Source organism: Camelina sativa, chromosome 14 (assembly GCF_030686135.1).
Source record: "Camelina sativa cultivar CO46 ecotype springtype chromosome 14, ASM3068613v1".
NCBI lineage: Eukaryota > Viridiplantae > Streptophyta > Magnoliopsida > Brassicales > Brassicaceae > Camelina > Camelina sativa.
Window position 1 is genome coordinate 10,436,968 of NC_141893.1, and position 24,822 is coordinate 10,461,789.

Here is a 24,822-nt window from a genome sequence, read left to right on the forward strand (position 1 = left end):
AGAGTATTAATAGTTTGCTTCAGACACTATTCAAGTGAGATCATCGGGAATGTAATGCTGCCTCTTTATGTCATCTCTCGATAACAAATAACAAAGAGGAAATCAGTGTAATGACGTAAACATGAAGATATACTTCCAAAGTCACAACTCACAAGTTGTCGATACGGAATAAAGAGAACTCTAATTCATCTGAAAAGATCATAAACACTCTATCTCTTACAACATTCTAAGTGGTTTGGTTCATGTAAAACAATAAACTGCATGGTATAAATTTGAAGAACTTTCTTGTAGAAGAACTTCAAAACATCAAAATATTTTTGTTCTCAAGCCACGTTTTTAGTTCTTTTGCTTTTTTCCCTTTTTTATCAATACTTAACTAAATTATAATTACTGCCACAAAAATGTAGGCAATATTAGTTTGGTTAGTAGGTACAAAATATACAAAAGGGAAAAATGAATTTTTTTTCCCTTTTTTATCAATATAAACACAAATTTTTAAAAGAAGTAATTTATATTACCTCAATTTTAAGCCGCAATGAAGGATCAAGGTTGTACCCATTCCTCGAACCCTCGTAAAACTCACACAAGTGTCATCCTGAGTTGAGCCGTTTTGATGGGTTAGAATCGGTGAAATTTTGTCTACATAAATAATATTTAATCTTTTGAACATATAGTAAAATATCCGGTCTAATACGGTTACGATGACATATTGATAGATTAACACATAAGTTGATCATCAAGATTCAATACCATAATGATACAATGAAACTCTCTAAATGAATCTGCTGCTTACATGAAAACGAAAAACATACTGTGAGAGATGAGAGTTCAGAAAGAAACAAGAAAAAAACACAGAACAATCTCTACATCAATGGATCAAGGATGAAGGGAAACAAAATATCTACAAATAGCCTTTCTGAACCTCTTTTTGTACTTTTCAGGTGGGATTACAGTTGGAAGTTCTCGTTCACCACCAAGTACACCTGAAGCTTTCACCGTTGACTCTACTTTTCCGCGGAACGTGTATTCTCTCAAATAGTCTACGATACCAACGACAAGCTCTTTGCGTTCCTCGTCCAGTCCGACTAGAAGAGAATAGTCCATTACCTTAACCCTCTACACATCAGATTTAATGTTATTTCAACATGACCAGTGTTAGTATAGTGTTATTTCCACATGACAATACGCATCTAAAGGAGGGTTTGTTTATTTACTTACCGATAAGAAGCAGTTATCATTCCAAATGGCCCTCAACATGCGTCTCTTGGCATTTTTTTCAACGAAGATGAAGTCTTCCTTCAGTAAGTTCGAGTCGAGCAGAACTTTGTTTCGTCCAGAGGTGTTTGAATTGAACCTTGACCGCTGTGATCCCTTCAGATCATACACTTTTGAGATATTCTTATTGTAAAAGAGATTTTTCATGACCATGTAGTAACGATTGGTCTCTTTACAGCCTTTAACAGAGACCTGTGGAAAGCAAATGAGTCAATCATAGCTATAGGGTCAAAAATTCCAAAGAAAAAGACTCATGTTTGTTAAGAACCTGAAAAATTCCAAGAACGTTTGCCAAGCATGTAGAGTTTCGAGACTTGAATCTCTCCGTAGTATAAGCAAAATACTCTTCAGCAAACTTCCTCTTGAAGAAAAGTAGCTCGATCTGTCTTCACCACCTGCTTTACAATAAGTTTCCCATCTTCACTTTTTGAGAAATAAGACTGGCTCTTTCCCCCTTGAGCTTTCCATTCCTTACAATGCTCCAGAGAGGTCACGAAGTCCTCTTCTCTTAAAAGTCGTTTCCTCAGCATCTCAAATTCACTTGCAAAATAACATTGCACCATGATGTTAAGTTTCCTATAAACGTATCTGATGGTGAAGTGTGCCGACTTGGTATCATCCCTGCTAGAAGTCAATCCTTTATAATCTCTAGAACTGAGAGCGTATGATATACAGCTACCAGGATAATTATTTTCTAAAAGCTCACAATTTTTTATTATTTTATTAAACTTGATAATTATTGTTGGATAAAAATAATTCATCGACTAACCAGTAACAGTTGTTAAATCATGTGACCGGTTGTCTGAAAGAGCTAAAAAGTTATTAATGATATTTAACCGGTTGTTAAGAGGACCGGTTCATTCGATGGAAGGTTCTAGACAACCTCCAAAGATCATAAACAACCTGTAAAAAAGGCCTACCGACATATACAAGAAGTCCAATCCTTTACCTTGGAGAACAAACAACCGACAAACAATTGGAAACTATTCATTAATAAAATAGGAAGTTTTTTTTTTTTCGTCTCTTTTTTCCTTCTCCTTTTCTTCAAAGAAAAAAGGAAAAGAAAAAGGCAGTTCCTACAAGGAATTAGGGTTCATGAACCTTATAAATGAACGATCTCTCAAAGGAAGAAGGACACAAAAATAAGGAGCAAATAAAAGACGCTTAGCAAAACCACAACAACCGACTTAAGAACAAGATTAAGGTTCTAGTTCATTAGTTGTGACTTATTTATTGTACTTGTTATCAACATCTTGATCAATAAACAGATATTTTTCTGTCTAGATTTCTTGTTTTCCATAGAGTCTCACGAGCCGGTTACTTTTGCTCAAACAATTATCAAAATAAATTAAAATATATAATTTTTTTTCAAAACTTTTTTTATTAAATGAGAAAATTTGAAGAATTATTAGTGATTTATATATTTATTTAAAACTATTGTTATCTAAAGTATTTACTAAACATAAATCATAAAAGAATAATTCTAATTAATTTTATTTTAATTTTTGTGTAATAAAGATAATATCAGATTTTTAATCACAATTAAGTAACAGATTATTGGATCGTGATCCACGGTCTTGAAGATTTAATAACAATAGAATTAAAATTTTAAATTAATTTATAAATAAATGTTATTTAACAGTTAACTAAAATCTCTATTTTATTGGAAACTGCATTTAGAGATTGTATTGTGATTCTACGAAATTCTTGTTTTGGTAAACTGTTAAGTGTGATTCTTCAAAATTTTAAATAAAATTTTATTTGACTGCCACTAATTTGATTTTGTCCTTTTTGTATTGTTTATGTTTTATAAAATCTCATTTTTATTTTTTTCTGAATTTTAATTTTCGTTATTGATTAATATTATCTATAATAAACAATTTCATCATTATCTAATTTTTTCAATATCTAATTTATAAACAGTGATTTTTTAAAATATTTTTTCTAACATAAATTAATTTAATTATTTTATGTTTATATTTTAACGTTTAATTAATTATTAATTAGGGCAGATTTTATTTATTTTATCTTAATTAAATCTTTTAGTTACTGATTAATATTATATATAATAAATCAATTCATCATTTTCAAAAAATAAATTAGCAAAATTCTAAATATTTAGTTTACACTTTACACAATGTTTTTAAAATAATTTTTTTTATGAATTAACTTAATTAAATTGTATTTATTTTTAATAATTTGTAATTGAAGACAAAATTGTCATTTAGTGCAATACATAAGATACATTTCAAAGACTTAAAAAAATTTAGTATAGAATTCAAATTTCCTATTAAGATTTCAAGTTTAGTACAGTTTTCAAAGTACATTAACGTCTTTGATGCTTCTCTCACTTGACTGTTAGCTTCTTGATGTTCAATAACTTTTTTTCTGTTCGGAAGCGCTTACACATGCCCAGTTTAGCAGTGGAATTACTATTCCCCACAAAACAAATTTGAGCGCCAGTGCAACGGGATATATGTTCCAGCAGTGACCTCTTCATGCAACCCCCACAGGAATTTCAGGACGTAGATATTCCTGGACGTAAGAAGTTACACTTTTTCCACCAGTAGAATGTCAGGTTGCAGTGAAGCCAAGTGTTCTTTTTATCATTTTCACAAGAGCTTGTTCCTGTTCAAGACAAAAAAAAACAACACTGAATATCGATCCACTAATTATTCAGAGACTTTTAGTCATCGTCCATAGGTAACAGCAAAGAACTTACCTCTGGGAGTAAATCTTTAAAGAAACTTAATTGGTAAGCTACGCTCTTGTTTGACAGACTCAGCTAAAATCATTAACTTGGGTGTTTGCTGCTCAAAATTCATTTTGTTGTTGTTGATGTTCTTGCTACAGACGATTCCCTTAATGAAGGCAGTGTAATAACAATATACTATTAACAATTTTATCAAAAGAGAGATTTGAAAGGGGTTTTAAGAAGTAGAGTACCTCTGATTTAGGTTTCCTGAGTCAACACATTTTACATTCACGTAGGTTCTAGGATCCATGCTTCCGTAGCTAGTATCTGGCTGAATATATTTGGTAGCTTTCCATGCCAAACTAGTATCAATGTCCAGCCAGTCCCCTATTGTCTGATGCTAATAACCCTGCAACAACAGATCGAAGCTGGTCCTTTGCCATAGCTTTAACAGGGTGAACTCGAGCGTGTGAAAACTCGTTAGCAGAGTATTCTATATGTTGGTCTTCTTCTTCATTAAAGTAGTCCACTTGGCGGTTCAACACCGGATGATCTCAAAGAGATTCAGTGTTCACAAAATCAAGTGATTGTCTGACATGAGCCACATAATTCTCATCCCTGCAATAACAGCACAAACATAAAACACAAAGTTTTGACATGAATTTAAGATGAAAAAAGTTTGCTTGAATAAGCCATAAATGAATGAATCAACACACTCATTGTAACACCCGTACCGTCGCAAAAGACGGAACAACATGTAATCCATCCGGTCTGGCCAAAAACGTTACTTTCTTTAAAAATCACCAACGATCAAACTTCATACTTCAACTCTTGAAACTTACTAACCTGGGGGAAAAGGGAAAGAAAGGGGTGAGTAAACAAGTTTACTCAGTGAGGAGATCAAACTCTGTCCACTGGACATACAGTAATCACGTTCCAAATATAATCAACAACCATTACTTAGCATAGATTCAGTTGGTCTATCAATCAAACAAACAACTTATTTTTCATCAATAACTTCGATATTATTTTATGTACTTTGTGGCAACTACCACATTAAAACATTTCTGTTTTTCTTTATATTATTTGAGAAGTTTTACGTTCCTTATAGGTTTGGCCATTAACACTTTTTCTGGCTCCCAAACCCCCTTTCTTAGAAGACCACGACTAATAACTCGATTCTTCCCCTCGTCAGCTGTTTATGACCTGCAATGAACCCGTTGGTCCATTACAGTCCAACTCCTCAAGTATCTTTTCCTTTCTCATTCTCATCTCATTCTCATGTATGTTCATAATTATATTTATAATATAATATATACGTTAACTCATAACATCAAATCATAACATCAAATCATGTTACTAACAACCTACTTACCACACACACGAATCTACGCAAACACATTCAGTTAACAAACATTTCTTGAGCCTATACTCAGCAACTATCGAAGAGTATATAAGGAAGAGGTTACTGTTATCTGCAAATACCACCCTCACCTTAGCCATTGGATTGAATCCTTAGAACTAGCATAAAGAGAAAACCGGCTTCAACATTAATCATCAATCTGCAATGGTTTAGATGACAATAATCCATTAAACCAACCCAAACCGATGTCTCCATTTAAATTGACTGGGTATCATTCTAATAAATTAATTAGATCTAGCTTAGTAATTAAACCAAACCAAATCCAATAATTTAATAATTCCACGAGACCAGTTCACGTGACCACATATTACTTTGGTTTGATAATCACAATTAACACTAATCGCACAACACCATAATTCCAATTCTTCTTCACAATAAACACTAAGCACCACAGTCCATTTCATAATTCAGTTTAATAAACAACACCAATCAACCTCACGTTCCCATAGAGATAAGCTTCGGTTTAATCCATCGGTTTAGTTTGGCTATAGTCCTTGATTTAATAATCGAAACAACCACACAACAACGTCACAAGTGAAGCTTGCCGTTTACCTTTTATCCGCGTTACACTTGACGGATCCGCTCCACGATGGCTCAACGTGACAGTTCAGCTCACGGTGGTCACTTCCTCATGGCTTGGTAACATACATCAGAAGCAAGCAACAGATCAAGGATTAGGTCTACAACAGTCGGTAACTTCCAGCCCAAGTTATAAAACAAATCTAGGTTTCCTTACCTATAATGGCCTCGACGATGGGCTACGGCTGCTCCGGTGTCAGCGGGTGACACCTCCGGTGAAAGACGATGGTTGACTGACCAACGGTGGTGATCGGTGGTGACCGACGGGAACGATGGAGACCAACGAGAACAACAGAAGTTTATCTATGCTTCTCCTCCACGAGACTCACGACAACAGTAGAAGACCACGACGGCTACAATAATCTCACTCTTATTGACTTAGGGTTTTGCTCAAGATCCCTTCCCTTTTGTAAAAACAGCGACGGCTATAGATGCGTATACATATCTTTGTATCCACGAGCACACACACAATACACATATAACCTTGTCGTTTTGATCAACTTAGGTCTTAAGGGCTAGTCTTAATAACAAAACAAACCGGTCCACTTAGAGTTAAGAAATCGGGGTGTTACACTCATCACTGCTATTACATGAGAGAAATAAAACAAAATTACGCTTTGCCATGCTTTTACCATCTAAAATTAGCAACAAAAAGAATACACACCATCATCGATATAACACACAAAAGATTGACTTGCAATGCAAGAAAGCGGAACCTTGTTACGAAATTTTCTAAAGAAATCGAAGTCGAACTGTACCTAAAAGCAAGATTTTCAACCCGAGTCGTATCAGTTGCCAATGAAGAAGGCAAGTCGTAGCGCTGTCCTTCTGAATTTGCACCGCGACAAGGTTTACACAGCCTCTTGGATCCTTCTTCTTCATTCTCAGAAAAATCAGTACGAGAATAAGGGCGCACACCACAGCACAATCGCTCACACTTCGGGCAACATAACTCGATTGCATAATACCCATTTTCTATATATAAAATTACTAAATTGTAAGCCCTAAACAACAAATAATACACCAACTGCTCACAACTATAATCTAAACGTAAAATAGAGAATTCAAACCTAAAAAAATTCAAAAAATTAACTTAACATATTTTAACTATGTAAAAAAAGATAAAAATAGAAATATTCAGAAAAGGTATTATTGAAAAGAAAAATATTTCTAACAAATTCTCAAAAATATATATAGATTTACCGAAAAATTGCAATATTAAAAATAAGAATTATCTTAAACAAAATAACTTTTTAAAAGAACTATAAAAATAATTTTTTATTATTAAATTATAATTTTTAGAAAAAATGTTGAACGGTTGAATAAAGATTTTTACGTGTTTCATGCGTATGTTTTTCATGTTTACTTCTCTGTATGGTCTTGGTTACAATTTTCGACAGGGATAAATAAAGCAGATGATGATCCAGCCAGTCTTCCCAGATTCCCAATATTTAAAATAACTTATGTTGCCACATATACTCAAAAATAAAATAAAAATCGAAGAAAACCATATAAATGTCTGTTGTGGATAAATATATGCTTAGCTAGTTTCTTGAAGCCCAGTTTTAGGAGAATGATATAGGTGATGAATGAATCTTCATGAAGCCAATAATTATGTGCATATGAGCTCAATTTTAGGAGAATAATTGATTAATGAATCGGTTTGCGTAAAAAAAAAAATAGTAGTAGAAGCGAAGCTACATTCTTTTTCTTGGTAAAAGTAGCTGAACTATTCAGTTGCCGAATAAATAAGGATACATATTTTGTTAGTTGCCGAATTATATTCTATAGGGCCGTGGATAAATACGAATATGTGATTTAGATTTTTAGTAACTTACGTTTGTATAAGAGAGGTTCGTATGTAGTGCGTCTCAAAGATCTGGCTCTCACTTATCACATCTCGGTACTTGACCAACCGGTTCCTCAAACCCTCACCACGAAGACGTTTTCTCTCGTATTGTATGGGTAGCGAGACACATGGCGAGTATGCGTTGCTCACGTCATCAATCATGATTACTCGGACACATCTGTCTCTGTAGTCGACAAAGATCTGGCCATTCAGACATTAGGAGGTGGCCGCTTGGTGAGCTCTGTTCGTGGCTTGTTGTGTTTCAAAAATGGGAGAAGAGTGCGGATTTGTAACCTCAACACAAGGCAGCTTGTGGAATTGCCCGTCTTAAAGGAAGGGAAATTTTTTGAAAAGGTGTTGTTCTTTTTTGGACATGATCCTGTTAATGATGAATACAAAGTGCTTAGCACGGTTTGGCACGTGACCTACGAAGAAGAAAGAGTAATGAGATCCGAGCATCAGGTGTTGGTTCTTGGAGCTGGAGCTGGGTGGAAAAAGGCTCAATGCCACATTCCTCATCGCCCTTTTCATTCTTGCTGTTATGAGGTTATCACCGTTAACGGTGTTTTGTATTATAGAGCTTGGAATGATGCAAATAAATGTGTCGTTATGAGTTTTAACTTGACTTCTGAAGAGTTTAGTTTGATTGAATTACCCATCAATGCTTGCATCGTTTGGAAGGACTTGTCTGGCAGAAATCTCATGAACTACAAAGGAAAAGTGTCTGTCTTTCGATCTTTGGGTTTCTTTCGTGATGGCATTTTGGATGTTTGGTTTCTTGAAGATGCCGGAAAGAGTCAATGGTCGGACAGAAAGACTTTTGTTTTGCCTGATTTTCAGATGAAACCCCTCCTCTATGGAGATCGGTTAGCGATAACTGGCACTAGTCGGAGTGGTGAGCTTTGGTTGTCAAAGGTAAGTTACTCTCAGGATCGACCCCCACGTAAGTTCATTTATGATTTAGAGAGGAATGAGATAGCTCAAAGGATTGATACAATGCCACTAGTTAGTTTAATTTATTCAAGAGGACGAGGTGTAATATAATTGTAACAATTTTTCCGGATGATATTGAGAGCATCATGTATTTGGAAACATAAATATAATTAACAAGTACGTTGTTTTCACAAACGATATAGTATCAAGTTGACAAGTTAACTGCACTTTTTGTATCTATACTTAAAGTTGAAGAATAGAGCTTCATCCTTGGAAGAGAAAGGTTAGGCTAATAGACAGTAGCCAATAATTATAGGCATGCACTCATCAATTTCCTCTTCATTTACGTTTTCCATGATTTCTTGATATTGTAACTTTAGAAGGAGCTTGTATGTGTGGTAGTTGAATGACATGAAAACGTATCCAGGCAATGAAAATTGCAATACATAAATATGTTGGAATCATCAAAAATGTATAAGCAGAAAGGTCGGGATTTTGACATGGAAGGCTACATAATTTTTTACCTTCATGACGTTAGCCACCATTGAGCATCACGGTTACTGATGCTAAAAGTTGTGGCCATCTTCATTAGGCCCATTAAGGTTGAACCGGCATCTAAATAATAATGCATTATTTTGTATGATTACTGAATTTTATAATTAATAATTTAGACCAATACGGACTCAGATTCTCCTTTCGCATGTTCTATGGCCACCACAACCTTTTTCTTGGTTACATATTTTTTTAATAAAATTGTCGACGCTGTTAAAATTTTCTGTCTCAAATTATTCTTCAATCATACGAAAGCTTTTAATTCTTTTTTTTTCCTTCTCTTTAATACTTTCTCATCTATGTAAATTGATGAACAACTAAAGCAATGTTCCTTTTTAAAAAGCACTCACTTACGCATTAAGCAACTACACGCACTCGCGCATATATACGATTATACTCTCCTTTTTCATATATACTAATACGATTATATACCCCTTTAACTTTTTTATATATCAAAATTAAGCATTAATTTAACATATTTTTTTCAAGAAAAACCATTTAGTACATCAAATTTAACGCTAACTCTAGATAACAAAGATACTAATTAAGAAATTTGTATCTTAAAAACATGTACAGTATAGTTTTATGCTTTTGTTTTGGTATACGACGGTGGGATTTAATCGATAATTAATAATTCCGACCAAGGAAAAATTTATTGACGAGGAAAACCAAAATAGTTCATGAGGGCTCCACCTCACATGAAAAAATACGATCACTTAGTGGACCGACGAGTACTCCTTAACTAACCGTGTTCCTAATTTATCATTTGATTTCAGACTATAGTATATACTTTATTCAATTATATAATTGGGTTAAACAAACCAAAAAAAAAAGACTAGAAGCTTACAGAAAATGATATACACTATTTAATAAGTCTACGACTCCCATGCACTCAACTTAGCTTACGTAACGAGAACGCATTCATCATCACCTCTCATTTTCACGTCTCCTCTTCAACTTTTCAACTCTTTTAATCTCAAATCTCCATATATACAAAACTCTCCTTTTGTTAATTTCTTTCTTTGATCATTTACAAAGAAAAACAACTCGCCAATCACAACATGTCGGGAAATTCTCACCGCCGGGGATCCGTCGTCATATTCTCGGTGATGTTGATCACGTTGCTGACGTGTCCAACACTCATCAACGCTTCACCATCATCGGAAAGAAAGCTAGACGAGGTCGATCCCATCAAGTGTTCACCAAGCTGCATCCAAAACCCTCCTCCGCCGTCCCCTCCACCACCGTCTCCGCCACCACCTGCGTGTCCTCCTCCGCCGGCTCTCCCACCTCCTCCGCCGAAGAAAGTCAGTCCCAACTGTCCACCTCCACCACCGGCTAATTTCTTGTACATCACGGGTCCGCCGGGAAATCTATACCCCGTCGATGAGCAGTTCGGAGCGGCCGCCGGAAAAAGCTTTACGGTGGTGAAGCTCTCAGGTTTGATAGCGCTTGGAATTATGGGGTTCTTGATTCTTTGAAATTAACATGATCGGAGAAGAAATATTTGAAGATCTGCGGTTGGTATGTTGTTGTCACATACTTTTTTTTAATTAGTTGTTTAAAGAACGTTATTGATCGTTGGTTAATAATTTTTACTAGCTAGGATCATATGTGTTTCATCATATTTTTCCTATATCCAAAATTTTCTAATGGTTTTTTTTAAAACCAAATTAATAAGGTACGTAGACCAAAAATTATGTTCAGGGAAATATGTAAAGTCAAGACATTTATTCTCTTTATGGGATATGTTCTCTGTTCAACTTGCCATTGAATTGATTCTCGAAATTGAAAAGTTTTCTTTGTGCGGAACAATTTTTATAGAAAAGCAAATTGTTCTTAATAAATGTAAAGATAGTTTTTTCCGAAAGGGGGAAAAAAGAGATACAAGAATATAAAGTTAAAAAGGCTAATTATTTTCGAAAATATTTTGTTCTTTCTAGCTTTTAAATGATATGAGCTGGGGAAAAAAAATTGTATATGAAGTTAATAAACTAGAGAGAATTGATGAGTTGATAAACTATTATAATCAGTAGTTTAAGAGATGTTTAATTTGGACAAATTAATCCAATCTGATCCAAACTAATCTAGAATAACTCATTTTACATAGAACCATAATTTACGTAGAAAGTAATTGGGTGATGCCGTGATGGAACTTCATATTATACAAAAAGCGACCTAAAATCTAAATTATTTTGAAAATAAAAATGTATACTTGGATGTGAACTAAAACTGAAAATTATACCAAATAAATATGCTTTAGACTGTATTTTGAATAGTAATTTCTGTAAAGAATGAGGTGGAAAAAGACACCTGCCGATGTGAAAAGGTAAAAAGGACACGTGTGGATGCAAAGAGAAAGAGATGAAGATCAACTTGGGTTTCAACAAAAATAGGTCCCGCAAAGCCGACCTCAGACATGACATGTGAATCTGTTTTTGCCTAACGCTTATATTTTTCTACCAAATCCCCATCTCCTCCTCACCTACGTTTGTTAGTTTTTTATCTTCTTCTTTTTCTGTTCTTCAACGCTTTACTAATAATACATATCGCATCATACTAATAGACGGTATAGACCTGATAAAATTAATATAATTTTAACCTAAAATCTAATACCAATCTTTTCATTTATCTTGCCTTTGAAAGCAAAATGAAAAGAAAATAAAAAAAATATTAGATTTGCCTAACCAGTAGCTCATTTTTTTTTCGGCTGCAATTGTTATGGACTTTATGAGGTATGAGATAACTGTGCTGCACTATGTACAGTCACATTATGCTTTTATTGTCTCAAAAAGGCAACAAAACACAAACTCCTTTATATAACCTTGGTATACATTATACACATATCTGGCTAAATGGTTTTACTTCTACTTAAACGTCTGAGATCGTCATTATCACTTTCGACTTATTTCGTCAAGTGGAAAGTCGCGAGTTTGGTAGCTATTAACTACCGCACTGTCTATACATTTTTCCATTTTGCCCATTACTTTATTTTCCTATTTTCGGTCTTCAATATGGTACTCTTTCCCTTTCACATAAATATAATTTAAAATTAAAATATATTTTTCTTGTTGCAAATTGTCAATTTATGACTTTAGGTTTGAAACAAAAAAGTTACTTTAGACTTAATTATTTTTAACTTACAAGGGTTAGTTATCGATGCTATCTACTAGTACCTCGGGAAAATGAAATAGCTAATGTACCTTTACAACCTTCAAGATCACTCAACGTCAAGCCCTTTACAGATATCCTCACAATTTGTCCTCAAAATTATAATCACAGGTAACATTTTCTTATAATGTGAGGTAGACAAAAACATATATATTTAATTATTTATTAATGAGAGCATTTTACTTGAAGCATCAACAAGGCTTCTGGAAACAGATGTTAGAACTTAGAATCAAGAATGTATCCATCTTTCTGTGGGAAGCTTACAATACTATACATCATCTATCGACCACTTTAAGCATCTATGACGAATTAGTTTCTTTAGAGGACATAATTAGGTAATTTTAGTGGTTGAAGTGTATAATATTCATCTAAATTTTGTCGTTTAACAAAAGTGGCTTCTATTATTTTATAAAATGATTGCTGTATATTTCTCTCATTTTATTAGCAAAGCATGCATGTTCGTCGAAACTATTATATGGGTCTATATAATTGACGAATAATCTACCGAAACATAGGTACAGTGTACAAAGAACGCCGAAAAGCCTATTTCTATCAGTATAATCAAACCAAGATCCAAGAAAATTACATTGCACATAGTGTTGTAAGATCTTCGACAAAAAAAAAATAAAGTGTTGTAAGATACGGTCAAATTTATCTAACCTTAAATCAAGTACTTTACAAAATTAAAACATATGCTTAAGAACGTCTAAACTAGTTCGATGTTAATTAATCCACAATTAACAGAAGACAAACGAAGATTAAGACGGACTAACATCGAATAATAAGCGACAAGTTAATGTCAATAATTAATGTGATTAAGGAAGAAGAATACTAAGCAAACCATTAACTCCAATAATTCACAAGACAAGTGTCTTCAGGCTAGAGTCCACACCTTCCAACTAAGCTTTTTCCAAAAAACTTATCTCTTAATTTACTTCCTTTATGTCATTCAAATAAAGAACAATTCTTTCATCAAGAAAGGTAAAACATAACAAAAATAAAAATGAACACAAACGATCATGGCCTTCCCCTCTTGAGCTTATTCTTCATCTTTTCTCTTCTTTACTTCCCTTACTTGACCATATCCGAGACGCCGTGTCCTTACCCTTGTTACCCAACGCCACCTATTGGTGGTGGCTCCTCCACACCCTCCGTAACTCAACCACCACCATATCCTCCTCCAGCCGTTAACTACCCTTCTCCAGGTGGGAATTTACCAAATTACTCTCCTCCGGCCGGGAATGTACCAAACTACCCTTCACCACCTTACGGTGGCGGAGACGGTAGTGGCAGCAGCATCTATGGTCCTCCACCGCCAGACGCTATCTTGCCGTACTTCCCTTACTACTTCAGAAAACCTCCTCACCAAACGGATCAAACGTCGTCCTCTTCACTATTGGCGGTTCCAGGGAAATTGACGGTGAGGATCGTAGCCGTGGTAACTCTTGAGTTGGTTGGAGAGCTCGGTAACATTTTGTTTATAACTTAGTTCGTATGTAATTCTTGTGGAAGTTTTTTCGTATGTTTTGTGTAAGAAATATTGTAATACTTTAGGATATACTACTCCGAAAGAAAAAAATGAAAATTGTTGATTTATCCGTAGTACAATATTTCTTTTATTATTACTCTTTCATACGGTGAGATATATCTAAATGCATTTTAAAAGTTACATCATATAATTACTTGTCGCGATCCTTGAATTAGGATAAGCACGAACAATTTCAATAACGTCACTTCTCGTGGGTGACTTCATAGATAGTGGACAACAATATGGAGGTTAACGAGTGGACAAGTTGGGGTATTTCAAAATCCAGTCTTATTCAATTACATATTTTTTAAAATACAATAAAATTTGCTGTTATTGGATTAAACATTTGTTAAATAATTTTAAATCACTCGTAAAATTGATGTTATTTTATTTCCAATGGATTTTGTTTCACTTTAGATTTTAATAGATTTTAGATTCAATACGAACAAACACAATCCTATTAATTTTTTGAAGTATTTCATTTCTCTAAAACTTCTCATGAGTACGTCTTCCAGTGATTTCGTCATCATCGTCTTTATATCAAATCTTTAAATATTTTGAACTTAATTAAAATCTTTAATTTTGTAACAAATAGTGACCACCGTATTTGATAGAAGTTTGTTATAGATTTTATCCTACAAATATTATACTATATTTTATATATGTATTTATATTTTTTTTAGATTCTCTGTTTTGATTACAATTCTCTATCCTTCCACTTGTTGAACCTTCTTCACGAATTTGATGCCACTAAATTAGCCACCTAATTCCACTCGTTAAACCACTAAGTATTTATTTTGTTATGAATTTAAACTAAGTACTTATCGTATAAAATTTTATATGTTGGTATTCGCTTCATAATATTACGTTGTTATGAACCACTAAAATTAAACTAAGTATTTACTTTCTAACGTAAGGTTTTAATAATTTGTAATGTAACGTAAGGTTTTAACAGTTTAGTTTATATAATTTGGTTTTAATTCACAACATAATTTATGTATAAGTTATATTTTTTTTATTTACCTTCAAAATAAAAAAGTCTACTAGGAATGACTAATGATTTTCAGAACCATCAGTAATGACATCCAAATCTACTAATGACAACCAAATCCACGTCCAATGCATTTGCAAAACCACTAGACTCTGAAATCTACTAATATTTTAAAATCTATTAAAAACCTTCTTTACATAACACCCCCTAATAGTATTAGATTCTCTCTTTTATTACGTGGAAACTCATGTAAGCAGAATATGAAAAGGATATGTAGGGTGGCTCGATTTAAATTATTTGAAATCAAAACTAATTTTAATGTTTTAAGAAAAACAGAGGTCATAATATTTGAATTTAAGTTATTTAATTTGTAAAAATATTGTGTATACGAATACTATTTGTACATATAAAATAAGTACTTTTTAACATTGTAAAAATTGTCAAAACGATTGACAGTGTATGCTTATTTACACATCTAAAAAGAAGCCACCCTCAACAAAGTTCAGATAGTACATTAGTAATTAGATAGATTGTAGATGATGTATTTTTAGTTGTTTATAAATTTTTATTGATTTGCGATTATAATAGAATTATATATATATATATATATATATATACACGTGATCAGATTTGATTTAATTGTTTGATATGCATTTATGTAACATCTTACATATATTTAAAAAAAAAATAGAAAAACTAACAAGAAAATAAGCAAAATATATGTGAAATATAAACAAAACATAAGCAAAATACTTTTATATATGTGTTTTTATAACAAACAAAATAGACTCTCAAGTGTTATACCATCTCTTTTTTGTTGTCATGTTAGCATTTTGTTAGTTTATTAAAAATATATTTGTGTATAAAATTTTAATACAAATTCTCAAGTTTCATGTGCTATGCCTTATTTAAATCATTTGAACCTCTTTAAATATAAAAATATAAAATATCTACAAATTAATTTTAATACAAATTCTCAAGTTTCATGTGCTATGCCTTATTTAAATTATTTAAACCTCTTATTTTAATATGTATTTGTTTAGCTAAATTACATATTAGTGTACTTAAATTTAAAGATAAAGACACATGTATTAGTTTATTACTATATATGGTTTTAATTAATTTTGGACAGGTGTCAAGCTCTCATGCCACATGTGTCAATCTGAAAATTTTTGGAAGACTCTCTACTTATTATATAAGATATGCGTTTATGCGTTTAGAAATTTATTAGTGGAAAGATAATTCTAACATAAGGTTACATTGCTTATTCGTATTTGCGGTTCTTTGTTATAATGATTTCTATAACATAAAAACACAAATACACAAACACAAACGCAAAATAAACAATTGAGGGCATTGTACTAACTACAGAATCTAAAGAACAAGCAGAGTTGGTGAATTGCTCACAAAGCAACCTCAACCGGAGAAAGCCTAACCACTAAACTCCTTCGGATCGAGTTGCTTCTGGAGCTCAGATCGCTGCTGGTCTTTGGCCTTTGAATCATATGTATATCCGCCTTGTGTTTTTTAATGTTGAGCTTACTCTTGGCAATTCCATTAATCACTGACCGATCACAACTAGCTGTAGATGAGTGATCATCTCTTGCTTTTGCCTTTGCCTGACTTGTTGACGTGTGTTGAGGTCTAGCTTGTGTACTTTTAGGCAATGGTCTTGCTTTAAAGTTATGATCCTTAGGCACTACTACGGATTTTACCTTTTCCTAAAGCATCAGACAGTTTCATCAAAACTGAAATTGGAACAGAGTGAAAAAAAACAGAGAATAAGTTATCCATGTATACCTCTTTCCTCTTCTCAGCTCGTTCATTACTTCTGAAACTGAAACCACTAGTAGTTGTTCTCTTTTCTCTTGTAGCCACCAAAGGAGTTAGGCTCTCAGTTTTCTTTGATGTTGTTGGAGCTTGAGATGCAACAGTTTTAACAATCCTCTTAGGCTTCAATTCCTTTTGTCTGCCATTCAAAACCAAATAGACCCTTAAAGAGTGAGTGGTGATTCACAAAAGACATAAAAAGTTACATTGAAAAGTAAGTTATAATGATACCTCTTAGTGTCAATGGTTTTAGTATTACAACTTGGAGAAGCTCCCTTTGTTAGGACACCATCATGCTTCTTCGTAGAAACTTTGATCGTTGAACAAGGAACAGTTTTGTGGACATTTCTCAAAGGCTTCGATCTAGTTGCAGAGGAAGATGAGATTGTTTCATTGTCATCCTCATTGCGACTGATATTAATTTTCTCCAAAGCAACAGATAGAGAAGTATTATCATCACCATCAAAACTCACACAAGAATCACCGAACTGACTCGTGTTCTCCCACAAATTATCATCTTTCTCAGCACAAGTTTGATGATGAACAACTTCTTCTCCCCATGTCTGAGCTTCAACAGGATTCGGAAACCTAATCCCTTTCTTCTTGAAATGCGCCTCGAAATGAGCTCTCATCTGAGTAACAGAGCCAGGTTTAGAGAATCTCTCTGCCTCTTCAAGATATCTATTGTGAGAAAAGGATGATCTCCTCTCCCATGATAAAGATTCCTTCTCGAATCTTCCAAATGATACTGATCCCGAGTGGATAGAATTCTCCTGTATCGTCCATTCGAAAATTAATTAAAGTTTATATTCTTTTAAACACAATTATGAGATATGTAAAACATATCAGCTTTTCATAATATATTTTTGCAAAATGCAAGAAGAAAAATTCAACGTACTTAACTTAACTCATAAATAGGGTTAGCGGTGGCCTAGATTTCACATTGTAGTACGACGAACCAAAAATACAAGTTGAACGAGAAGAAGAGTAAAGTTGCTTAACTTACCAAACGGCTTAGGTTAAACGGCTCTTGAACCTCTCCCGCCATCATATAATCTAGTTAACCTAAGGCTAAAAGATTCTGTATTTTTTTGAAACAAAGAGGATGTGAAACAGAGAGTATGATATACGCAATTTGACGAAGAACTAACTTTGGAGCACGAATGAGGAACTTGGACAAGAGAAGTCTCTAAATAAAAAACGAAAAATTCAGATTTGGAGAAGAAAGCTGACTAATCAAATAAATCATGTTCATGTCATGTCAATGTCACATGCACTTTCTCTTCTTTAGTTGTTTTTGTCTTGTTCTCGAACGGACGCCTCTCACGTTCTCCATTATCACGGCCTTTTAATTCGGATGGCTATGATCGACGGCCGAGAGTTTCGAATGTGATCTACGATTATTCGTAACCGCTGGATCATTGTACGATCATTGATCTTATGGATAATTACTACGCGGAACGTAATTACTACATCCACGTGGGTAATTACTACACGCTTTCGACATGTTCAAGTGTTGCCAAATCCAACCGATAATTTTATTAAATCTGCTTGATGTATAAACATGACATTATTTTTCCGAACAACCATTATTAATGTCCATTTGAATTTGAGTGACATGATTATATTAGCAATACAAACCAGTATGTGTCGGTCGTATATATAAATATATTTATACACGAGATTGAGATATCGATATTGGTCAGATTAGTACTAATTCTACATGACCTTTAGATTGATACACATATATATAGAGTAGAGGTTCGATAAAAATAAATTTTTAAAAGATGATTTTGAAAAAATTGAACATGTAAAACCATTTAGGATTAGGTCATATACCAATACCATGGAGAGTGAACAAGCTAAAGGAACATAATAATTGAGACCTCACAATCCAAGCATGTGATATCATTAATAAGAAATGTCGTTTTTGGTAATAGACCTTAGCATGGCAATTGCATGTGACTTCTCCCGCGGTTGCAGGAATAAGTCGTATATATACCATATTTAGCTCATTTACATATGATTCTCACTACGAGACTCTTCTCTTTTGTGGAAGTCCATTGAAATTTAATATACCAAATATGAGATTGATTTACAAAAAAATGTGAGTTATGCATATTAAGGTAGATATATTTATTGAAGATTTTTAGGGTCCAGCAGAAATGTATGTCTAATCGTTAGACGTAATATCATGTGTTAAAGATAAAATGTATTCATCATGAACATGGTGCATGGTATATATTAATATATGTAACATTCGGGCTATAGGTATCAATTTGAATTCATTTAAACACACATGATCGTAACTTGTACGCGGTTAGTATAATTTAGTAAATATCGAGTAGTCTCTTCATTGTGTAAGTAAACGCTAATGATGACGCCCCAGCCACTACAATATTGTATACTATTTATTATTTATTTTATATTCTAGTATGCTCCCGGTAAAAATAAATTATGGGCAAAAGTACTATCTTTTACAAAAGATAAAAATTGCTAAAAGAGAATTATGAAACAAAACTACAACAAAGAGCAAATCTCAACAATCACTCTTTTGGCGGCACCGAAGTCTCAACGGTCACTTCTTCAGTCACTTCTGTTTCTTCTTTACCGTCCGAATCCAAAAGCTTCTGATGAATTGTATCCTGGATCTTTGTTACACCCTTCTCCACCGGTCCCATTGCTTGGTTTATCGTAAGAACCACATCTTTTACGACGTGTTGACCACCGTCAATAACTATGTCCTGTACACTCTCCTTAATGCTTGTGCCAGAAGCTTCAACATGAGTCTCTGTCTTCTCCACAAGACCACCTTCGTCTAGTTTCACTTCCGTCTTGCTCGTTTCGGATGTGATTTTACCACACTCTGATATAGGAATGTAGTGGTAAGGTTCAGCTGGGAAAACAAAGATATGAGCCACAGCTGCAATCGCCATCTGCCAATGTACGTACACCAACAAGTAGTAGAATTCTTAGAAACATGATTTTTTTTTTTTAAGGATCTCATATAGCATATGCAAATTTTGTCGGAGGGGCTATTAGTTACCTCAATGCAAATAAGGAAATCTTGTAACCCGTTTTGGAATCTTCCTTCTTTTGGGAGTATACCATAATAACAAAGCAACGCGATCCCGAAGCCTTGCCACCAAGTGGCAAACACAATAGCCTTAAAGCTAATGAACTTAGCCAACGGTTTTATTTCTTTAAGCCGTTCATGTGTCACGTTATAGAACTGCACCAAGCAAAACAGAGCCCACATCTGGCTGAAGTTTAGCACCACCACTATGTATGGGTATCTACAAATTAAATCAAAGACTCATTATCACTTGTCTAATTTCCATCTGATGAAAAAAAAAAAAGATGATATAGTAGTTCACATACCCGTAATACCATTTGAATTCACCATCACCATAGACACCAAGAAGCTCCAACAAAAATGTCAAGAAGGCACAAAAGGTTTTGAGGATCATCTAAGACAAATATCACAAAAAACTTCAAAAACACACAATTGGGTTTTAAAAAAAACACAAATTCACTTGACTTACATACTGGACAAGACCAAACTTCTCTATCACAAAGAGCTCACGTCCCAAGACATATGGATCACACAAGAATTTCCAAAATGAATTCTTCTTCTTTTTTCTCTCATTGTCTCCTCTTTCTAACAATGGTTTCTTTGATTCATTTTCGAGGAATTCAACAACTCTTCTTTCACCGCCTGAACATTCACATTGCATCTTGGTTTAAAGATGCAAAAAAAATAAATAGATAACGTAAAGAGAGAGACAGTAGCTTACCGAGACATGCAACCAAGTAGCTTCCAAAGGAATACAAAGCAAAAGCTTCATAGCAGTTTCTCAAAATGTCACAAGGCAGCGAGAATTTGGAATTGGACAAGGAAATTATCTATAACCAAAAACAGATTAATCAAAAACAGAATTAAGAGATCCACAAACTCCGAATAAAGGGGAAGGAGAGGCTTACGGATTCCGCTGCATAAACTGGCACCATAAACAAAACAGAAACAATCCATTTTTGCTCCTACAATTATACTCAAAACTAATCGGTCACGCAGATATATACAACGTAAATTGAAGCTATACACAGATTTGGTTTTGTACGTACAGCGGGATTGGTGTAGAAACGGAGATGTTGGAGGATAGAAAAAACGGAGACACAAATGGCAACGGCGGCGAAGGATCCTCCGATGATCAAAGACGGAAAATGTAAATCTCTGTACGTATTTGTCTCCGTTACTCTCATTCTATCAAAATCACATTACACCCATTCTGATATAGATGAGACAACATTATCGTTTTGTTTCTGTTCTTTTTTTTTTGGCTTTCTTCTTAACTGTTTGAAGGTTGTAACGCCCACGTGGCTAACTCTCGCAGATGCCAGAATTGCGTTCTTTGACACGTATTCCTCGCCGTCTGATACAGTCGAAATTGGTAGAGGATGAAATAACTTTGAGAAAACATATGTGGGCCCAAGTATCTAAGTTGTCTACGAAAGCGTGGGAAAAACATATGTACGTATTCGTTAAAACATGGTTGGTGAACCTTAATGGATTGGTTAGAAGGCCCAAACTTAGTAACGGTTCAATCACTTGTAACAGACGTAATATCATGTTTTTTTTTTTTTTCGGCGAAAACAAATTTCATTAAAATAAAAGAGTTTTACAAAAACATTCCGAATTATTGTAACACAGTTATTACATACATAGATGTATGTGTCATACACTAAGAAAAATACATCAGAATGGATTTTGACGATGCTTTCCGTAAAATAGCCTTACTCGCTAACCGATCAAAAGATCCGTTATTGTCCAGCTTCATATTTGATTTCTCTTTATTACGAATTGTATGCAGCAACTTTTGGCTGACACATCTTTTCACAAAACGTAACATTAAACCCAATGTGCCCAAAACTAATTCTGTATTGTAGACATAGTGGCACCAAAACGTCCGTACCACAGTTTTTCTAGAATATTTCGACGTCTTTGTAAATCTCTTCAACAAAACCACAAATAGTTTTATTGTATCAAACCAAGTACCCGAGCCTCTTGTGTTAATAGATTCTCATCTAATCGTCACCAATATATTTCTCATCCACCAAATCTACTCAATGCCAATCATAACTTGTCTCCAATATTTGGCCCAAAGCACATAAAAACTCGACATCTCAACCCAACAGGGGTCAAACTGGGGCAACCATAATTCCATCACACAAACAATATAAACATGAACGGGAACAACAATTTGGTCGGATTGGAAAAGTGCTATTACATCATCAAATCCGAGATTAATATCTCTAGTTTTGAATTTTAACACCGTTTCTCTAATACTAAAGGAGATAAGGATCAAAAGGGGGAAAATAATAGCACCGATAATGTAGAGAATTATTAATCTCGTTGAACACGGAGGAACCAAAAAGCCAATCTCCGACACAACCATAAGACGACTTCCGTTTATGTGACCAATCTCCAACACAACCATGAGACGACTTCCGTTTATATGACCAATCCATAATCGTATTCCATCATCTTCAATTTTGTAAACTGAACCTCCTGGATCCCAGATATGGGTTTGAAAATCCTTTATCAAATTAGATAAATTGAAGATATGATCATGGTCTCGATGGTGTTGGAGACCAAAGGAATCGGAATTGTAACATAGGAAGCCGCCTAGAATTATCCTTGGCGGAAAGACACCGATCTTGTTCCGACTCCAATGCCGGTTGTTGATCGGAAGAAAACACTCTCCATACGAGAGAAAGACGATGAGATATTGAATCAATAACAAGAATCGGCTAGCCATAGGAATCACTTTGCCGATGTTATTGGTTTATATTAAAAAAAAAAACAGAAAATTGAAAACTAAGGAAAACAGGAAAGGGGGGGGGGCGACGCCAGAGAAGCCAGCGCCGGCCGTGATCTGAAAAGGAGAGGTTTTGGCCGGAAAAGTTGCTTTGGGGGAATCGCCTCACCCGAGAGAAAAAATGATTCGTTCTATTTTGTTAAAGGTTTTTTTAAGAAAAGTTCCAGACGTAATATCATGTATGTGATGATGGAGAATTGGAGCTGTTACAATAACAAAGAGGCGAATCACAAGTTTTCTGTTCAATTAATCGGAGGCAGATTTGTTGTGACACAAAACAACACTTACACTTTTGAGTGAAAAAAACTGTTATGCTTTTCTTTAAGGCATCGATGGTATTTCTTTGTGTGGACACACATTCCCATGTGAAAGAAACATCGACATAAATCTAAAAATCTTTTTGGTAATTTTTTATTCATGTTTTTTTATTTGTTTGTTTTCAACAAAGAAAAAAAAAAGATTGGAGGAATTTAAGCTTTAACCAAGCGAAGATGAATGGGGTTGGCATGGGTGTAAATGTATTATATAATACGGAAAAAGAGTGTAAAAGTCCCATTAACCAACAGTTCGCTTGTCGGACATTTCGAACCGGTGGTCCGTAGTTTCGCCGACACACATCGCCTGTCATTGCTCTCTTTTTTTTTTGCTAATAGAAAGCATAAAATGATGTATATTAGAATAGCAGTAATTACTTATGGTGGTGTACCACGAGAAAATGCAGCCACGCACACGAGGACACCACCATTCCCTATATCAATCCTAATCATTTTTATTTCATTGATTTATCCAACTTTTTTTATTTATATAACCATTAATTTATCAAACTTAACTCCTCCACCTATACTACTCATTGAGATCTCTTGTTCTACCAGCTTTTTCTAGTTATCTTGTTCTTGTTGGAACTCATGTGTGCAAGAATCCCTATTTTCTGTCCAAGCAATATCTCAAAAAGGAAAAAGATGATATAAAAAAGTAAGACTCTAAATTCTGATGATAAGCATAAAAAAACAAAAATTCTAATTATGGTCGTAGATAAGTTGTTTGTTTACAGTAGCTATATATATAATAAGATTTTCCTTTTTATTATGTATGATATGCACATTATTATTATTATTTTTATATATATACACGTTATTTTAAGGATATGGAGCTAGGAATACTCGTTAAAAATTACGGACGAAATAAATTAGTACTTCAAAAGAAGGATAACGTTGTTTTCTCCTTTTGGGTTCATATCTTTGTTACTATTCGTTTTGAAATGCATGCACACGATCAACTGTAGATGGCTAGATCCTAGATGCATACATTTCTCAATTATTATTTTTAATTATCAGGGAGCTGTGTATCGTTCGTGCTGTCCACGGTCCACCCCATGAAACTCGTTGGCTGTCGCAGCGTGGAAAGAAGGCGTAGGGGGTGTGTATGGCCCGATCGATGTGATGTTTACGTCAATTTACAGTAAATCTTTTTGAAGCCTAAATCAAATTTTGATATAAGAACATGTAATGATATATAAATGTGTATATGAATTGGGTAAAGTCCAAGGAAGAGGGAGTCACAACTCACAACAAAGAGACAAGGAGACAAAGGTATATAGCTATAGAGAGCACATGAGACGAGGGAGTGGGTTGAAAGAATAATAGGGGCATATACAGAAGAAGAGTAGAAGCTAACAAGCAAGAAGCCGACATTTTTAGACATTGGCTCTTTTTTTCACTCATACAAATACACTGGCTACTCACTCACTCTTAACATGTTACATATGTGATGTATGGCTATGCTTTGTTGCTTTTGGGGAATCAAATAACCGAGAAAAAAATATAAAATATTAAAAAGTGGAATTTCAAAATCATTAATATATATAGAAAAAACTTATCGGGATTTAAAAAATGATAAAATTGTAGTTGTTAAAAATTATGTAGAATCACAGATTTAGTTCATTAGTAAGAACTAATTAAGAACAAAAACTATATATCCAAAGCAAAATTATTAAGCTAATCTCCTTCCATACGTCTATGTGACGACGATAGCAATAAGTATTGAAATTCTTGATTTAGTAAGGCTTTCTCAATAATACCGATAAATAAATATTTTCATACGTCGTATTCAAATTGATG

At 34.0% G+C, this 24,822-nt stretch overlaps 5 protein-coding genes and 1 pseudogene across 5 annotated transcripts; 3 read left to right on the top strand and 3 right to left on the bottom strand.

Annotated features, from left to right (window-relative positions):
- Positions 1-681: 681 nt before the first annotated feature.
- On the bottom strand, positions 682-1,838 carry LOC147928028 (putative 1-phosphatidylinositol-3-phosphate 5-kinase FAB1C). Its single transcript, XM_087485984.1, has 4 exons — positions 1,680-1,838; positions 1,544-1,636; positions 1,219-1,467; positions 682-1,116 (listed from the first exon to the last, which is right to left on the bottom strand). Exons 1-4 carry the CDS (start codon positions 1,836-1,838, stop codon positions 877-879), a joined length of 741 nt encoding a protein of 246 aa, XP_087342110.1. The 3' UTR covers positions 682-876.
- Positions 1,839-6,770: 4,932 nt separating this feature from the next.
- Positions 6,771-9,042, top strand: LOC104743475 (putative F-box protein At3g52320 pseudogene; annotated as a pseudogene).
- A 1,112-nt stretch (positions 9,043-10,154) lies between these two features.
- LOC104741018 (uncharacterized) lies at positions 10,155-11,101 on the top strand. The gene has a single exon (XM_010461778.3). It carries the CDS (start codon positions 10,368-10,370, stop codon positions 10,785-10,787), a length of 420 nt encoding a protein of 139 aa, XP_010460080.1. The 5' UTR covers positions 10,155-10,367; the 3' UTR covers positions 10,788-11,101.
- A 2,249-nt stretch (positions 11,102-13,350) lies between these two features.
- LOC104741020 (uncharacterized) lies at positions 13,351-14,079 on the top strand. Its single transcript, XM_010461779.2, has one exon. It carries the CDS (start codon positions 13,481-13,483, stop codon positions 13,964-13,966), a length of 486 nt encoding a protein of 161 aa, XP_010460081.1. The 5' UTR covers positions 13,351-13,480; the 3' UTR covers positions 13,967-14,079.
- Positions 14,080-16,203: 2,124 nt separating this feature from the next.
- On the bottom strand, positions 16,204-18,149 carry LOC104741021 (protein WVD2-like 7). The gene is made up of 4 exons (XM_010461780.3): positions 17,833-18,149; positions 17,058-17,599; positions 16,797-16,965; positions 16,204-16,717 (listed from the first exon to the last, which is right to left on the bottom strand). Exons 1-4 carry the CDS (start codon positions 17,875-17,877, stop codon positions 16,400-16,402), a joined length of 1,074 nt encoding a protein of 357 aa, XP_010460082.1. The 5' UTR covers positions 17,878-18,149; the 3' UTR covers positions 16,204-16,399.
- Positions 18,150-19,219: 1,070 nt separating this feature from the next.
- Positions 19,220-21,227, bottom strand: LOC104741022 (protein LAZ1 homolog 2). Its single transcript, XM_010461781.3, has 7 exons — positions 20,952-21,227; positions 20,811-20,867; positions 20,624-20,732; positions 20,372-20,544; positions 20,208-20,296; positions 19,873-20,122; positions 19,220-19,762 (listed from the first exon to the last, which is right to left on the bottom strand). Exons 1-7 carry the CDS (start codon positions 21,087-21,089, stop codon positions 19,373-19,375), a joined length of 1,206 nt encoding a protein of 401 aa, XP_010460083.1. The 5' UTR covers positions 21,090-21,227; the 3' UTR covers positions 19,220-19,372.
- Between the last annotated feature and the right edge of the window lie 3,595 nt (positions 21,228-24,822).

Coding starts and splice junctions, on each gene's coding strand:
- LOC147928028 (XM_087485984.1), bottom strand. CDS start 1,838: ATGGTGCAATGTTATTTTGCAAGTGAATTTGAGATGCTGAGGAAACGA. Junction 1,637..1,679: donor GTGAAGATGGGAAACTTATT/GTAAAGCAGGTG, acceptor CTTTTCTTCAAG/AGGAAGTTTGCTGAAGAGTA. Junction 1,117..1,218: donor ATGATAACTGCTTCTTATCG/GTAAGTAAATAA, acceptor TCTGATGTGTAG/AGGGTTAAGGTAATGGACTA.
- LOC104741018 (XM_010461778.3), top strand. CDS start 10,368: ATGTCGGGAAATTCTCACCGCCGGGGATCCGTCGTCATATTCTCGGTG.
- LOC104741020 (XM_010461779.2), top strand. CDS start 13,481: ATGAACACAAACGATCATGGCCTTCCCCTCTTGAGCTTATTCTTCATC.
- LOC104741021 (XM_010461780.3), bottom strand. CDS start 17,877: ATGATGGCGGGAGAGGTTCAAGAGCCGTTTAACCTAAGCCGTTTG. Junction 17,600..17,832: donor CGTTTAACCTAAGCCGTTTG/GTAAGTTAAGCA, acceptor TGGACGATACAG/GAGAATTCTATCCACTCGGG. Junction 16,718..16,796: donor GAGCTGAGAAGAGGAAAGAG/GTATACATGGAT, acceptor CTGATGCTTTAG/GAAAAGGTAAAATCCGTAGT.
- LOC104741022 (XM_010461781.3), bottom strand. CDS start 21,089: ATGAGAGTAACGGAGACAAATACGTACAGAGATTTACATTTTCCGTCT. Junction 20,868..20,951: donor GTTTCTACACCAATCCCGCT/GTACGTACAAAA, acceptor GTATAATTGTAG/GAGCAAAAATGGATTGTTTC. Junction 20,545..20,623: donor CTACTTGGTTGCATGTCTCG/GTAAGCTACTGT, acceptor GTGAATGTTCAG/GCGGTGAAAGAAGAGTTGTT.